The sequence below is a fragment of the Piliocolobus tephrosceles genome, chromosome 13 (genome assembly GCF_002776525.5).
Source record: "Piliocolobus tephrosceles isolate RC106 chromosome 13, ASM277652v3, whole genome shotgun sequence".
NCBI classification, from domain to species: domain Eukaryota; kingdom Metazoa; phylum Chordata; class Mammalia; order Primates; family Cercopithecidae; genus Piliocolobus; species Piliocolobus tephrosceles.
The window spans coordinates 61,784,791-61,802,126 of record NC_045446.1 but is presented as its reverse complement, the minus strand read 5'-3'; the positions used below and the strand labels follow the sequence as shown (position 1 = coordinate 61,802,126).

The following is a 17,336-nucleotide window of genomic DNA, read 5'->3' as shown; positions in this document are numbered from 1 at the left end:
TCTTTATTCCTACAATCTCTCGCCTCCACACGCAGGGAGAAAAACCCACCAACCCTGTGGGGCTGGACCCTACAATTTACAATACAAAAAATTCCACGTTCACTTAAGAGGGTCCTTAATGAAGCAGTAAAAATTATTAGTTGTATTATTTCTCAACACTACAGCACACTTCTTTTAATTCGGTATTGGAAAATACTCAAAAACTTCTGCATACTCAAATACAAAGGATATCAAGGGGCAAACCACCTGTGATTACTTCTGAAAGCTAAATGAAGTTGTTTTTCTCATGGAACACCATTTTAACCCCCCCCCTTTCTTTCTTTTTTTCTGAGACAGAGTCTTGCTCTGTCACCCAGGCTGGAGTGCAGGGGCGCAATCTCGGCTCAATGCAACCTCTGCCTCCTGGGTTCATGCCATTCTCCTGCCTCGACCTCCCAAGTAGCTGGGATTACAGGCACCCGCCACCACGCCCGGCTAACTTTTTGTTATTTTTAGTAGAGACGGGTTTTCACCGTGTTAGCCAGGATGGTCTTGATCTCCTGACCTTGTGATCCGCCCGCCTCTGCCTCCCAAAGTGCTGGGATTACAGGTGTGAGCCACTGCGCCCAGCCCACCATTTTAATTTCAAAGAATGACTGACAAACTATGGCTATTAAGATTTGGTACTGGCCGGGCATGGTGGCTCACACCTGTAATCCTAGCACTTTGGGAGGCCAAGGAGGGGTGGATCACTTGAGGTCAGGAGTTCAAAACCAGCCTGGCCAACATGATGAAACCTCGTCTCTACTAAAAATACAAAGAATTAGCCAGGCATGGTGGTGAACGCCTGTAATCCCAGCTACTTGGGAGGCGGAGACAGAAGAATCACGGGAACCCGGGAGGCGGAGGTTGCAGTGAGCTGAGATCCCACCATTGTACTCCAGGCTGGGGGAAAGAACAAGACTTCGTCTCAAAAAAAAAAAGAAGAAGACAGGCCGGGCACGGTGGCTCACGCCTATAATCCCAGCACTTTGGGAGGCCGAGGCGGGCAGATCACGAGGTCAGGAGTTCAAGACTAGCCTGACCGACACGATGAAACCCTGCCTCTACTAAAAATACAAAAATCAGCCACGTGTGGCGGCACCCGCCTGTAATCCCAGCTACTCAGGAGGCTGAGGCAGGAGAATTGCTTGAACCCAGGAGGCGAGGTTGCAGTGAGCTGAGATCATGTTACTGCACTCCAGCCTAGGTGAGAGAGTGAGACTCCATCTAAAAAAATAAAGAGTTGGCCGGGCACGGTGGCTCAAGCCTGTAATCCCAGCACTTTGGGAGGCCGAGACAGGCGGATCACGAGGTCAGGAGATCGAGACCATCCTGGCTAACACGGTGAAACCCCGTCTCTACTAAAAAAAAATACAAAAATCCCATCCTGGCTAACACGGTGAAACCCCGTCTCTACTAAAAACTACAAAAAACTAGCCGGGCGAGGTGGTGGCGCCTGTAGTCCCAGCTACCCGGGAGGCTGAGGCAGGAGAATGGCGTGAACCCGGGAGGCGGAGCTTGCAGTGAGCTGAGATCCGGCCACAGCACTCCAGCCCGGGTGACAGAGCGAGACTCCGTCTCAAAAAAAAAAAAAACAAAAAAACAAAAATCTAGCCGGGTGAGGTGGCAGGCGCCTGTAGTCCCAGCTACTCAGGAGGCTGAGACAGGAGAATGGCGGGAACCCGGGAGGCGGAGCTTGCAGTGAGCTGAGATCCAGCCACTGCACTCCAGCTTGGGTGATAGAGCGAGACTCCGTCTCAACAACAACAACAACAAAAATAAATAAAATAAAATAAAATAAAAATAAAAAGAGTTGATATAAAAATTAGAATTCTAAAAACAGGTATTCACCACTATCAGGTTGTAAGCTTCTCAATTCTTAAAAAGACTTATTTGATGAGATGGGTGGAAACAGAAACAATTGTATAATTAAATTTGTCAACATTTGGAAGATCTGGGCTGGGCCAATGGGGCTCATGCCTGTAATCCCAGCTCTTTAGGAGGCTGAGACGGGAAGATCACTTGAGGTCAGGAGTCCCAGACCAGCCATGGCCAACATGTTGAAACCTCGTCTCTACAAAAAATACAAAAATTAGCTGGGTGTGGTGGTGCACACCTGTAGTCCCAGCTACTCAGGAGGCTGAGGCATGAGAACTGCTTGAACGTGGAATGCAGAGGTTACAGTGAGCCAAGATTGTGCCACGACACTCCAGCTCAGGTGACAAAGTGAGACTCTGTCTCAAAAACAAAAAAATAAAAAATAATAAAAAAAGGAAGATCTGCGTAACTCAGTAAATCAGTATTTCCAAACAACGAATGCATCATGTTATAAAATCATAGAAGTGTAAAGATCCATTCAAAGTACAATACAGACCAATGGTTTTTAATACAACAGAGTACAAAAGTTCAATGACACAGTTTCAGATTCCATACTACAATGACCCTTCAAAAGGCTATGAGGCCAGGCGCAGTGGCTCACGTCTGAAATCCTAGCACTTTGGGAGGCCAAGGTGGGCAGATCACTTGAGGCCAGGAGTTCTAACCCAACGTGGCAAAACCTCGTCTCTACTAAAAATACAAAAAACTAGCCTGGCGTGGTGATGTGCACCTGTAGTCCCAGCTACTCAGGAGGCTGAGGCAGGAGAATCGCTTGAACCTGGGAGGCGGAGGTTGGAGTAGGCTGAGATAGTGCTACTGCACTCCAGCTTGGGCAACAGAGCAAGACTCCGTCCCAAAAAAACAAATAAAAAGGTTTGAGTGCAGTGTCAAAGAACAGTTAGAATTATTTGAAAAGGCTATCAAAATACTCCTCCCTTTTCCAATTATGCATCTGTATGAGGCTAGATTTTCTTCATATACTTCAACCAAAACAACATATCATGTGTCAGAATGCAGAGACTGTTACATCTAATAGCTTTTTTTTTTCTTTTTTTTGAGACGGAGTCTGGCTCTGTCACCCAGGCTGGAGTGCAGTGGCCAGATCTTAGCTCACTGCAAGCTCCGCCTCCCGGGTTCATGCCATTCTCCTGGCTCAGCCTCCCGAGTAGCTGGGACTATAGGCGCCCGCCACCTCGCCTGGCTAGTTTTTTGTATTTTTTTTAGTAGAGACGGGGTTTCACCGTGTTAGCCAGGATGGTCTCGATCTCCTGACCTCGTGATCCACCTGTCTCGGCCTCCCAAAGTGCTGGGATTATAGGCTTGAGCCACCATGCCCGGCGTCTTTTTTTTTTTTTTTTTTTTTTTTTTATGATATGGAGTCTTGCTCTGTCGCCTAGGATGGAGCACAGTGGTGTAATCTGGGCTCACTGCAACCTCTGCCTCCCAGGGTCAAGCGATTCTCTGCCTCAGCCTCCCAAGTAGCTGGGACTACAGGTGCGTGTCACTGTGCCCAACTAATTTTTTTATTTTTAGTAGAGATGGGGTTTCACCACGTTGGTGAGGCTGGTCTCAAACTCCTAACCTTGTGATCCACCTGCTTCAGCCTCCCAAAGTGCTGGGACTACAGGCGGTGAGACACCATGCCCGGCCAGCTATCACTGTATTTTTAAGAATTTTTCTTTCCTTACTAAAAAAAAAACTGCAAGTATTTACCATTACACTGAATTAAGTACAAACTCTTCAATGCGGTAATTATGGCTGGGCATGGTGGCTCACGCCTGTAATCCCAGCACTTTGGGAGGCCGAAGCGGGTGGATTGCTTGAGGTCAGGAGTTCCAGATCAGCCTGGCCAATATGGTGAAACCTTGTCTCTACTAAAAATACAAAATTAGCTGGGCGTGGTGGCACGCACCTGTCATCCAGCTACTTGGGAGGCTGAGGCAAAAGAATTGCTTGAACCCAGGACGCAGAGGTTGCAGTGAGCCAAGATCACGAAATTGTACCATTGTATTCCAGCATGGATGACAAAAGCGAAACTCCATCTCAAGAAAAAAAAAAAAAAAAGAAAGTTAAGGAGTTTTTCACGGAGTCAGCCGTGGTGGCTCACGCCTGTAATCCCAGCACTTTGGGAGGCCAAGGCGGGTTGACCACGAGGTCAGGAAATCAAGACCATCCTGGCTAACACGGTGAAAACCTGTCTCTACTAAAAATACAAAAAATTAGCCAGGCGTGGTGGCGGGCGCCTGTAGTCCCAGCTACCTAGAAGGCTGAGGCAGGAGACTGCCGTGAACCCGGGAGGCGGAGCTTGCAGTGAGCTGAGATTGTGCCACTGCACTCCAGCCTGGGCGACAGAGTAAGACTCTGTCTCAAAAAAAAAAAAAAAAAAAAAAGGTTTTCGCAGACATTTTAACAAAATGTAATGCAAACAAATGCCAAGCCACAGTGTTATTTTAATAATATATTTGAAAAGTTTTCACTAGAGTAGTAGTCTCAATCAAGGGCAACTGTGACAATTTCTTCAGACATTCCTGATTGTTAAAACCTGCACAGGACGTGTTATGGGTATCTAACGGACAGAGGTAGGAATGTCGCTAAATATCCTACAATATACAACAGAGGCCTCACGATAATTATCTGGCCCAAAGTCTCAAAAGTTCCAAAGCTGAGAAACCTTTCTCTAGAGCCATGCTGTGCCAAATACTTAGGGTCAATTTCAAACAAAAAGAATGCACCAAGTTCTCAGGAAATGTTTACCTACCTTGCCTCTAATACATACTGCTTTTTTTTTCTTTTCTTTTCTCTTGAGTCAGAGTCTCGCTGTCACCTAGGCTGGAGTGCAGTGGCGCATCTCAGCTCACTGCAACCGATGCTCACTGCAACCTCCGCCTCCCGAGTTCAAGCAATTCTCCTTCCTCAGCCTACTGAGTAGCTGGGATTACAGGCGCATGAGGCCACGCCCAGCGAATTTTTTGTATTTTTTTTTTTTAAGTAGAGATGGGGTTTCACCGTGTTGCCCAGGCTGGTCTCAAACTCCTGAGCTCAGGCGATCCACCCAACTCGGCCTCCCAAAGTGCTAGGATTACAGGTGTGAGCCACTGCACCGGGCCTTTGTTTTGTTTTGAGACAGGGCCTCACGCGGTTTCCCAGGTTGGAACTGCAATCACAGCACTGTAGCCTCAATCTCCAGGGCTCTGGCGATTCTCTGATTTCAGCCTACTGAGTAGTGGGAGTACAGGTGCAAGCCACCATACCTGGATAATTTTTGTATTTTTCATAGAGACAGGGTTTCCCCATGCTGCCCAGGCTAGTCTTCAACTTCTGGGCTCAAGCAATCCACCTACCTCGACCTTCAAGGTGCTGGGATTACAGGAGTGAGTCACCATGCTCGGCCAATACTTATCGTCAAATCTCTGAATTTCTTATTCCCCTAACCTTTCAACAAATTGCATAACTGCATATAGTCTCATTATTGGAAATTAAACATTAGTACCATCATTCTTTACTTTCCAGGTTAACTACCACCACATAAATCATATTACAAGAAAATAATAACTAATTTTTTCAAAGCTGTAAATTTTAGTTCCTTAAAAATTCTGCTTGCTCTTAGTTATCTAGAACCTAGTAGACATAAACAAAGTCAGGTACCAGCTAGACGCAGTGGCTCATGCCTGTAATCTCAGCACTTTGGGAGGCTGAGGTGGGGGGTGGCTTGAGCCCAGGATTCAATACCAGCCTGGGCAACATAGCAAAACTCCATCTCAACCAAAAAAATACAAAAAAAATTAGCTGGGTATGGTGGTGCACACCTGAGGTCCCAGCTACATGGGAGGCTAAGGTGGGAGGACTGCTTGAGCCCAGGAGGTTGAGGCTGCTGTGAACCGAGACTGCACCACTGCACTCCAGCCTGGGTGATAGAGTGAGACCCTATCTCATTAAATAAGTAAACACATAAATGTCAGGTACCAAAGTATCCTATAACACATAAACAGCAGAAACCATCTTATCTGGGCCCCATATTTCAGGAGCCTCTCTCTATTGACTACTGCTAGGTATAACTCCTCCATATTTGTCTATTCATTCAAGTAAACACACTTACTGCGGGCCTACTACATGGCATGCAACTGGACAACAAAGATAAGATGAAAATATTTTACCAGCCTAATAAAAAAACAGCTAAAATAAAAATATGTTCTATAAATGCAAGTATCAAATAAGTGTTATGGAAGCTTGCAGAGGACAGAATGCCAAGAACACCTTCCCAGAAAAGGGTGATGCTTGAACTGAGAAAATGTCACGGAAAACATAACCTGTTCACACTTTACTATTTAGACTACGGTTCTCTTCTGCACTACTAGTTTTGAGTTTATGCTCTGTCATCTAAACAAGAGCAAAGTAACAATCTTACTGATAAGAACAGAACCAAGTGTCAACGAATTCAATTTCATCAAATCTGAAGAGTCAAAAATAATAATTTTACCCAAGTATTTCCCAGTATCTTTATCCTGTCCAACCTCTAGTTTCGGTTTTTAAATACCCTAACTTCCTCCACCAGGTAAACATACTGTAACTCAGTTAACTCGAGTTTCTTCTTGAATTTAGTTTCTTCTTGAATTTATAAGACCGTCACAGGGAATGATCACGGCTCTTTTCTTTCTTTATTCCAGTTAGCTTCTTCCTACAAAACGGAGTTTTTTTCCCTCACCTTATTCTACTATAATACTTCACTTTGAATTCTGTACCTGAAAGGAGCCATGAATTCCAAGGTACAACTACTACAAACGGACTCCTGCCTGGCTTTCTAAGTCTTGTCAATGAAAATTTCCTGCTTTCTACTCCAGTACTGTTATAAATCCCTAACTGACTCCGAGTCCTCATCAGCTGACACAAGTCAAAAAATTCAGATTTAGAAAGGGAAATAATGGCTTGTAGTTTTATCGATTTGTTTCCAATACATAACAACAATGACATTCTTTAACCATCTTCTAAGTTTAGTTCTCCAGGTCCAGGTTAGGGTACCACTAACAAAGCTTCCACCTTACCCGTGAACAGAGCTGGTAGCAACTAAATGGAAAACGCTATGAAGACTACATCTACGTCTAGCTACCTAACGTCCATGCCGCACCTACCTCCCATAGGGAATTCTTAATAATGGGAGACTGAAACATTCAGGGAGGATGAGGTAGTAGAAAAATTTTTAGACTATCAAAGATCCGGCGTTGACTAATCCTGCCTGTTACTCCGGGCCTCGATTTCCCCTATCTACAAAACTGATGTAAGGTAGGGGGATTGACTTAAACAATTTCTAAAGTCCTTATGGCTATAGTAATCCAGAAACTCAATCTTTCTCATCTGGCTTTACACTGAACACGTGGGAAAATAAAAGAACCTTTTGCTCCACCGAACCGACTCCTATTCTCAGATACTATCTTAAAAATCTCACAAACTTCGGACTCACCCTAATCCTCGGGGTGCCCATTTTCCTTATGGAGAAGCCAAGGCAAAATAAAGCCCAGTCCCACATGACGCTCAAGGAAGTGCGGGCAGACAGTATTCAGGGTCTCAAAGCGCTGACTCCGGAAAGGCCAGCCCACCGTGGGGTCCTTACACCACCGAATGAATGAGTACAACCAGACAGACGCCCACGACAACCGGAAACCTCCAAGCCTAGACCCCACTGATGTTCATTCTCTCCCAGGGCCTCCAAAGCCGGACCTCCCGGCCTCTGGGTCCTGGGCCCCGCCCCTCTCTCAGGCCAGAAGGTGCGCGCCGCTGCGCGAGACTTCGACGCAGAGAGGCCCTGGGACGCCCCGCGCGTCCGCCCGCCCGGAAGAAAGTAGAAGCCTACCGGTCTCGGCCGCTGCAGCTCGGGCTCCCGACTTACCGCGGTTCAGTGGGGAAGGGGACGTGTCAGAAGTCCGGGCCCAGGCCCGTCTGCCACCCGCCACTCACAGAGCAGCGCGCGGCCCCCACGAAACCGTCGCCGCCACCGCTACCACCACTGCTACCGACCGCCGCTTCGGGCGCAGCGCGCAGAGGGCCCGACTGCGTCATACGCCGCCTGGCGTCAGAGGCTCGTTGCGGGAGCTCCGCCCTCGCCGTCCGCGCATTGGTGGTTGCTGCCGCCACTCTGGGTCGGCCCTGTTATTCATTGGGCAACGCGTCTTTTGAAACCGAACGTGGGGGCGGTCTTCGGGGGGGGAAGGGGCGAGAGGGAAGAGGAGGGGCACAAGGAGTTCGGGGAGGCACAGGGGTCTGGCGGTGAGAGGGCCGTGGAGTCCCGCCCCTCGCCGCCGCGGCTGGCGGGAGCGAGTCGTGACGTCACACAGGGCCTCTCGATGTGGGCTTGTGAATGGCTAGATTGGGAAGTACCGGCTGGGTGTCGGGAAGAGTGGTGACGCAACATAGAGACTCCGCCCCCTTCCTTGGAGTGCAGCGACTCGGGCTGAGGGACCTCGGGCCAATCAGAGGGACAGCCCCAGAATGGCATGGTAACTATTCGACCCTTTCCTTGCCCCGATCCGCGGGCGCTGCTGGGAAGGCTTCCTATTCTCTCTGCCCGCACTTCCTGCCCAGACCACGTGCGGAGCCTGAGGGCCCTCTTGGAAGGTCTGTCTGTCCAAAGAGTTTGCCTGAGGCTGCTTCAGGGCCCTAAATGCTGACCCTATTCTCTCCTGACCCATGCTTGCCCCAGCACATTCTTTCCCTCCCTGAATTTCTAGGATAGGCATTAGGAGCATTAGAGATGCCCTAAGGGCCTGGCCCACCAAAGGGCCTGGTACAAATGAGGTTTGTTGGAACGTCTTTCCCGGTTGCACTTAGAGAACCCCTACTTTTTTTTTTTTTTTTGAGACGGAGTCTCGCTCTGTCGCCCGGGCTGGAGTGCAGTGGCGCGATCTCGGCTCACTGCAAGCTCCGCCTCCCGGGTTCACGCCATTCTCCTGCCTCAGCCTCCCGATTAGCTGGGACTACAGGCGTCCGCCACGTCGTCCGGCTAGTTTTTTATATTTTTAGTAAGGACGGGGTTTCACCATGTTAGCCAGGATGGTCTCGATCTCCTGACCTCGTGATCCGCCCGTCTCGGCCTCCCAAAGTGCTGGGATTACAGGCTTGAGCCACCGCGCCTGGCCTTTTTTTTTTTTTTTTTTTTTTTTTTAATTTTAAGATGGAGTCTTGCTTTGTCGCCTAGGCTGGAGTCCGTTGGCGCAACCTTGGCTCACTGCAACCTCCGCCTCCCGGGTTCAAGCGGTTCTCCTGCCTTAGCCCCCCAAGTAGCTGGGTTAACAGGCACCCGCCACCAGGCCCAGCTAATTTTTGTATTTATAGTAGAGACGGGGGTTTCACCGTTTGGTCAGGCTGGTCTCGAACTCCGGACCTCAAGTGATACACCCGCCTCAGCCTCCCAAAGTGCTGGGATTACAGGCGTGAGCCACCTTCCCCGTGACCTCCTACTTTTTTTTTTTTTTTTTTTTTTGAGATGGAGTCTTGCCCTGCCCCCTCTGTCTCCCAGGCTGGAGTGCAGTGGCTCATCTCGGCTCTCTGCAATCTCCGGCTCCCGGGTACAAGAGATTCTCCTGCCTTAACCTCCCGAGTAGGTGGGATAACAGGCGCTCGCCGCGGCGCCCGGCTAATTTTTGTATTTTTAGTAGAGACTGAGTTTTGCCAGGTTGGCCAGGCTGGTCTCGAACTCCAGAACTCAGGTGATCCGCCCGCCTCGGCCTCCCACAGTGCTGGCCTTACAGGCGTGAGCCACCGCTCCCAGCCGAACCCCTGCTTATTGTTAAAGGACGGGTATTTTAAATGTTCCCATCTTCTCAGTGATACATTTGCCAAGCTTTCCCAGCGAGTTGAGCTAATGCTTGGGCAGGCCTCTGTTGAAGTGTTGTCACTTTGTATCCTATTATTTACCCTCGGTTTTCTGCGCCTTGGGCTCTTGGAAGTCCTCCTGGGGCCTAGCGCAGAGCAGAAGACTGATACTACAAAAGTGAAAGGTGGGCATTTTCTAGAAACTAGACATCTTTAGTAACTGAGTCTCACAGCAGGAGCTGTGCTCAGAAAGCAAAGCATATACTGGCCAGACTGGTGGCTCACGCCTGTAATCTGAGCACTTTGGGAGGCTGAGGCGGGCAGATCACTCGAGGCCGGGAGTTCGAGACCAGCCTGGCCAACATGATGAAACCCTGTTGCTACTAAAAATAGAAAAATTAGCTAGGCGTGGTGGTGGGCACCTATAATCCCAGCTGCTTCTTCGGGTTCCTGACGCATGAGAATCGCTTGAACCCGGGAGGCGGAGATTGCAGTGAGCAAGGATCCTGCCAGGCACTCCAGAGTGATCTCCAAAAAAAAGAAAAAAACAAAACAAAACAAAAAAACCTCCACCACTGCCGGGCGTGGTGGCTCAAGCCTGTAATCCCAGCACTTTGGGAGGTGGAGACGGGCGGATCACGATCCGGCCACTGCACTCCAGCCCGGGCGACAGAGCAAGATTCCGTCTCAAAAACAAAAAACAAAAAACCACCACCACCACCTCTTTGTGGGACATCAATGCAAAATTGAAATGGGCTTTACTTCAAATGTAAATGTGTTTAAATACATGTGGGTTTTTGGTGATGGCAAGGGATTAGAGATAATTGATTTATTTGTTTAAAAAATGGGAGGCTTCGGCCGGTCGCGGTGGCTCAAGCCTGTAATCCCAGCACTTTGGGAGGCCGAGACGGGCGGATCACAAGGTCAGGAGATCGAGACCATGCTGGCTAACACGGTGAAACCCTGTCTCTACTAAAAATACAAAAAACTAGCCGGGCGAGGTGGCGGGCGCCTGTAGTCCCAGCTACTCCAGAGACTGAGGCAGGAGAATGGCGTAAACCTGGGGGGCGGAGCTTGCAGTGAGCTGAGATCTGGCCACTGCACTCCAGCCTGGGCCACAGAGCGAGACTCCGTCTCAAAAAAAAAAAAAAAAAAATGGATGGGAGGCTGGGAGTGGGGGCTCACGCCTGTAATCCCAGCACTTGGGAGTTCAAGGCAGGAGGATCACTTGAACCCAGGAGTTCGAGACCAGCTCGGACAAAATAGTGAGTCCCCACCTCTACGAAACATTACCCAAGGCCAGGTGTGGTGGCACGCGCCTGTAGTCTCAGCTACTTGGGAGGCTGAAGTAGGAGGATCGTTTGAGCCCAAGAGGTTAAAGCTGCAGTGAGCTGTGATTATAGCCACGCCACTCCCACCTGGGCAACAGAGGGAGACTCCGTCTGGGAAAAAGAAAAAAAAAGTGCTGGGTCGTAAAGATGGAATAAGATAGTAGATGGAAGAAACATGGTAGATTGTAGGTGCTCAGTAGATACTTGAAGGAAGAAAATCAATGTACGGTTGGCCAAATAGTAAAGTTACTTTAAACATCTGACTGCAGCCATCTTCCCCCATCTCCTCCATCCAAAACACCCCTCCTTTACAACCACACTCCCTTGCCTTTGCTAGACTTTAGAAAGTCATTAACTCTCCCTAGATAGTTACAGTGGCTTCATAACTGCCCTCTAGAACCTTGAATTTCTTGCCCTTTAATCTCCAAGCCCAATTATTTTTAAGCCTCTCCTCTACTGACTTATTTTGGTATTCCCTAAGGCAAGGCACATAGTAGTTACACATTAGATAGTTGATGCAGGAATGAGTGAATTATTTTCTTCAGTTGGGGATTAGTAGTAGAAGTGTTGGACTTTGAGTCAGAGGACCTGGTTTAAATCTGGATGCAGATTTAATTTAATTCTGTTTAATTAATTTAATTTAATTAAGAAATTTGGGCCAGGCAGGATGGCTCATGCCTGTAATCCCAGCGTTTTGGGAGGCCAAGGCAGGCGAATCACGAGGTCAGGAGATTGAGACCAGCCTGGCTAACATGGTAAAACCCCGTCTCTACTAAAAATAGAAAAAATTAGCCAGGTGTGGTGGTGGACACCTGTAGTCCCAGCTACTAGGGAGGTTGAGGCAGGAGAATTGCTTGAATCTGGGAGGCGGAGGTTGCAGTGAACTGAGATCGAGCCACCGTACTCCATCGTGGGCCACAGAGCGAGACTCTGTCTCTAAAAAAAAAAAGAAATTTGGGCAAATTTCCTGCAGGGCACGGTGGCTCACGCCTGTAATCCCAGCACTTTTGGAGGCTGAAGCAGGTGGATCACGTGAGGTCAGGAGTTCGAAACCAGCCTGGTCAACATGGTGAAACCCTGTCTCTACTAAATTTACAAAAAATTAGCTGGGTGTGGTGGCGCATGCCTGTAATCCCAGCTACTTGGGAGGCTGAGGCAGGAGAATCGCTTGAACCGGGGAGGCAGACGCTGCAGTGAGCTGAGATCGCACCATTGCACTCTAGCCTGGGCAACAAGAGTGAAAGTCTGTCTCCAAAAAAAAAAAAGAAAGAAAAGAAAAGAGACGAAAGAAAAGCAAAAAACGTGGGCAAATTTCCTAATCCCTCTGAACCTCAATTTTCTTTTGTATAAAATGGGGATAACAACCATATTTGCCTTACAGGGTCATAGTGAGAATTAAACGAGAGAATACATTTAAAACACTTAGCATACTACCTGGCACACATACGGCCTCAATAAATGGTATTGTTTGCATTGTTTAAAAATGTTGCCGGCCAGGCGCAGTGGCTCAGGCCTGTAATCCCAGCACTTTGGGAGGCCAAGGTGGGTGGATCACAAGGTCAGGAGATCGAGACCATCCTGGCTAACACGGTGAAACCCTGTCTCTACTAATAAAAAATAAATTAGCTGGGCACGGTGGCAGGCGCCTAGAGTCCCAGCTACTCGGGAGGCTGAGGCAGGAGAATGGTGTGAACCCAGGAGGTGGAGCTTGCAGTGAGCCGAGGTTGCACCACTGCACTCCAGCCTGGGTGACAGAATGAGACTCCATCTCAAAAAAAAAAAAAAAAAGAATTGTGGAAGGATGAGACTTCCTTCCAGAGAAGCAGCAGAGTTGGAGTCAGAGCTAAGCTTAAGTTGTAGATCTGCTACTTTTTATATCTTGCCTAAGTTATTTAACTCTTCTCTGTCCCAATTCCTTGTCTATGACATGGGAGCAATACTTTGTATTTTTTTTTTTTGAGATGGAGTCTCACTGTGTCACCCAGACTGGAGTGCAGTGGTGCAACCTCGGCTCACTGCAACCTCCACCTCCCGGGTTCAAGCAATTCTCATTCCTCAGCCTCCCAAGTAGCTAGGATTACAGGCTTCTGCCACCACACCCGGCTAATTTTTGTATTTTTAGTAGAGATGGAGTTTCACCATGTTGGCCAGGCTGGTCTCAAGCTCCTGACATTAAATATTCCACCTGCCTTGGCCTCCCAAAGTGTTGGGATTACGGGCCTGAGCCACTGTGTCCAGCCAATACTTTGGCTTTTAACCATAGCATTTAGTCTAATGCATTTAATAAATTTACTGCTGTATTCATCTTTTTTTTTTTTTTTTTAGTCTCACTCTGTTGCCCAGGCTGGAGTACAGTGGCATGATCATGACTCACTGCAGCCTCCGCCTCCCAGATTCAAGTGATTCTCGTGTCTCAGCCTTCCTAGTAGCTGGGATTATAGGCGTGTGCCACCACACCTGGCTAATTTTTGCATTTTTAGTAGAAATAAGGTTTTATCATGTTGGCCAGGCTGGTCTCAAACTCCAGACCTCAGGTGACCCACCTGCCTCAGCCTCCCAAAGTGCTGGGATTACAGGCATGAGCCACTATGCCCGGCCCATTTTTCCCACTATACCAGTTTGAAAGTTAAATTCTCTTTTCCTATTAGTATTATTTTAGTGATCTCCCTAGAAATTACCACATGCATTCTTAACTTACCAAAGTGTCATGCTAATAAATACCTTTACAGGAAAGATAGAGTTCCCTAAGATGGAGGCAGGAAGAGAAAACATTCCAAGCTAAATGAACAGGGAAGCAAGCAGATGAATAGGGAAAGATTTAATTCTTTTTTGAGTCAGAGTGAGGCTAGAGCAAGATGAGTGAGCTGGGGGTGGGTGGTGTAAAGCCATCCAGGAAGGATGTCTTGGTCATGAAAAAGATCTTTGAGAAGAACAAGAATAACTCCTCCTCAACCCAGGAAGAACACTGATTTTCCTGAGGCTTCCCAGGAGGCAATGGCAGAGCTTGGTCTAAAGCTGGATGTCTTTAGCAGTCTGTCCCTGCCTCTATACCTACCCCAGCCATGCTTACTCTGTCCCCTTTCTCTTCCTCAATCTCTGCTTACCTGTATAAATACTGCCCATTCTTCAGAACCCAGTTCCGTTAAATCGATCCAACGGATATTTTTTCTTTTTCTTTTTGTATTTTTATTTTTTTTAATTTTTTTTATTTTTTATTTTTTTTTTTGAGACGGAGTCTTGCTCTGTCACCCAGGCTGGAGTGCAGTGGCCGGATCTCAGCTCACTGCAAGCTCCGCCTCCCGGGTTTACGCCATTCTCCTGCCTCAGCCTCCCGGGTAGCTGGGACTACAGGCGCCCAACACCTCGCCCGGCTAGTTTTTTTTTTTTGTATTTTTCTTTTTTAGTAGAGACAAGGTTTCACCGTGTTAGCCAGGATGGTCTCGATCTCCTGACCTCGTGATCCGCCCGTCTCGGCCTCCCAAAGTGCTGGGATTACAGGCTTGAGCCACCGCGCCCGGCCTTTATTTTTAATTTGAATTTCTTTATTTTTTTGAGGTGGAGTCTCGCTCTATCGCCCAGGCTGGAGTGCAGTGGCGCAATCTTGGCTCACTGCAATCTCTGCCTCCTGGGTTCAAGCGATTCTCCTGCCTTAGCCTCCCAAGTAGCTGGGATTACAGGCACCCGCCACCAGGCCTGGCTAATTTTTGTATTTTTAGTAGAGATGTGGTTTTGCCATGTTGACCAGGCTGGTCTCGAACTCCTGACCTCAGGTGATCTGCTCACCTCAGCCTCCCAAAGTGATGGGATTACAGGCATGAGCCACTGCATCTGGCCCAAGAACTCCTTTTATTTCTTTTATCTTCCCTTATGTAAATCAAGGTAGGCGAGGTCTTTCAAATTGACAGTGAAATAAAGAAATTCAGAGAGCGTCTGTGACAGCCAAGGTCAGACAACACAGAAAAAGCTCAGGACAAGTTCAGGCTGTAGCTGACATGTCTAATCATAATGACCATCATGTGTTGAGTACCTTCCACATGCCTAGCACACTGCTAAATTATCTCTAATACAACAACCCTATGATGTGGATATTCCTTTTTGTTTTTGTTTTTTTTTTTTGAGACAGGGTCTTGCTCTGTCACTCAGGCTGTTGTGGAGTGGTATGATCTCAGTTGACTGCAACCTCTGCCTCCAGAGTTCAAGCAATCCTCCCACCTCAGTTTCCTGAGTAGCTGGGAGTACAAGTATGTGCCACCACACGCGGCTAATTTTTTGTATCTTTTGGTAGAGACGGATTCACCGTGTTGCCGAGGCTGATCTTGAACTCCTGGACTCAAGTGATCCTCCTGCCTTGGTCTCCTAAATTGCTGGGATTATAGGTGTAAAACCACCACACCCAGCGTGGATATTCCTAAATCAGTTTTACAGGCTGGGCATGGTGGCTTACGCTTGTAATACCAACACTTTGGGAGGCCAAGGAAGGAGGATCGCTTGAGCCTATGAGTTCAAGAATAGCCTAGGCAAGACAGTGAAGACAGTGAGACCTTTTTTTTTTTTTTTGAGACACAGTCTTGCTCTGTCGCAGTGGCACAATCTCGGCTCACTGTAACCTCTGTCTCCGGGGTTCAGGTGATTCTCCTGCCTCAGCCTCCCGAGTAGCTGGGACTACAGGCACACACCACCAGGTCCAGCTAATTTTTATATTTTTAGTAGAGACAGGGTTTCATCATGTTGGCCAGGATGGACTCAATCTCTTGACCTTGTGATCCACCTGTAATCCCAGCTACTCGGGAGGCTGAGGCAGGAGAATCGCTTGAACCCGGGAGGCGGAGGATGCAGCGAGCCGTGATCGGATCTATTTTCACGGGTTTGTTTTTTGTTTTTTGTTTTTTTTTTAGACGGAGTTTCGCTCTTGTCGCCCAGGCTTGAGTACAGTAGCGCGATCTCGGCTCACTGCAACCTCCGCCTCCCGGGTTCAGGTTCAAGCGATTCTCCTGCCTCACCCTCCCAAGTAGCTGGGATTACAGGCGCCCGCCACCGCACCCAGCTAATTTTTGTATTTTTAGTAGAGACGGGGTTTCGCCATGTTGGCCAGGCTGGTGTCAAACTCCTGACCCTAGGTGATCCGCCCGCCTCGGCCTCCTAAAGTGCTGGGATTACAGGCATGAGCCACCGCACCCGGCCCTCACAGGGGTTTTATGAGGATTAAATAAATGAGATAACATAAAAAGTAAGAGTGCCTGGGACATACTGAGTGCTCAGAATGTGTTATTGCTAAGGATTTAAGTGGAAAAGTGCGATGTTAGCTGTGGCTGGCTAGCTTAGAGGTCCTCCACCCGCTGCAGATGCTCTGACTACCCCTGTGTGCTTGCAGGAGAGATGCTTGGTCTCTTCACCCTCCTTTCCCGTTGGGGTAGATGGTCTTTGCAAAGGGAGCCAGGGGTCCCCCTCAAGTTCTTTTATGGGTCAGTCATGGTCAGGGTAGGGAGGGAACTCTGGCAGCTGGTTTTTGGGGATCAATCCTCTCATTGTGGAGAGACCTAAGGGCTGGTGGCCAGAGATCCTCTTTCTGCGCTGTACACAGGACAGGGCGCCCTCTCCTGAACAAAATGCGGGAACAGCACTAGGCCAGTCTTTCTGGGATGTGCCTTACCGGGTCTCATTGCCTGCAAAGGTGCTCTGACCGTTGCTGAAATGTCCCCAACCACCCTGGCGAGCAAAGTTTGGGGGAGGGGCGCTAAGGCTGGGAGGAAACTGGCTTAATATTTCAGAAGGGCGAGGCTGGATTATTCTGTTAGAATGGAGGTGCGGGGCAGGAGAGACGGGCGGATGAGAAAGAAATCCGGCCCCTGTTGAATTAATTTTGTATTCTTTCAACAGGTGATGGAACGCAGCTGAGAGGTAAGGCGACAAGGTGGCTTATCTAACATGCTAAACTCAGGTATCCAGAGCTCTTACGGCTGCCCGCACGCAGCCGAAATTAGTGGGGGCAGTCCCGGGCTGTAAAGCATAGTTTGAGGATACACCAGATTGAGGGGCAGAGCCACGGGTCGGGGTCTCCAGAAGCAGGGAGGAGCCAGCAGAGGATCTGGGCACAGTTTCCTCTCTAAGTTCCGCCCAGAGAGCGCCGGCCCCGCCCCCGCCGTTCACGCTCTGACCAGCCAGCAGAGTCAGCCCCCGACCCCGGGCCGCCCGGGCCCCAGGGTTCCTCCGGCAATCTCGCCACCACCGCGTGGGTGAGTATGGGCATGGGTGTGGTGGGCTGCCGGGCAGCCCCACTCAGGGGAGCTTGGCCGCGCGGTCTGG

General features: G+C 48.8%; 2 protein-coding genes across 15 annotated transcripts in view; one reads left to right on the top strand and one right to left on the bottom strand.

The window, feature by feature from the left end:
• NUP98 (nucleoporin 98 and 96 precursor) overlaps nucleotides 1–8,190 on the bottom strand; it is a 124,334-nt gene extending 116,144 nt beyond the window's left edge. For 5 of the 7 annotated variants that reach the window (XM_023209572.2, XM_026447484.2, XM_023209576.2 and 2 more), the window contains exon 1: nucleotides 7,781–8,190. The gene's annotated coding sequence lies outside the window, so the exon portion shown is untranslated. Of the gene's footprint in view, nucleotides 1–7,354 lie in introns of all 7 variants that reach the window. The other 2 variants (XM_023209573.3, XM_023209575.1) reach the window with 2 other exon arrangements.
• The window catches only part of PGAP2 (post-GPI attachment to proteins 2), a 27,678-nt gene continuing 18,466 nt past the window's right edge, over nucleotides 8,125–17,336 (top strand). For 3 of the 8 annotated variants that reach the window (XM_023209586.1, XM_023209585.1, XM_023209587.2), the window contains exons 1-2: nucleotides 8,125–8,390; nucleotides 16,913–16,931. In XM_023209586.1, the coding sequence (XP_023065354.1) occupies nucleotides 8,249–8,390; nucleotides 16,913–16,931 (161 nt within the window). In that variant the 5' untranslated portion in view covers nucleotides 8,125–8,248. Of the gene's footprint in view, nucleotides 8,391–16,910; nucleotides 16,932–17,059; nucleotides 17,267–17,336 lie in introns of those variants that run through there. The other 5 variants (XM_023209579.1, XM_023209582.2, XM_023209584.1 and 2 more) reach the window with 4 other exon arrangements.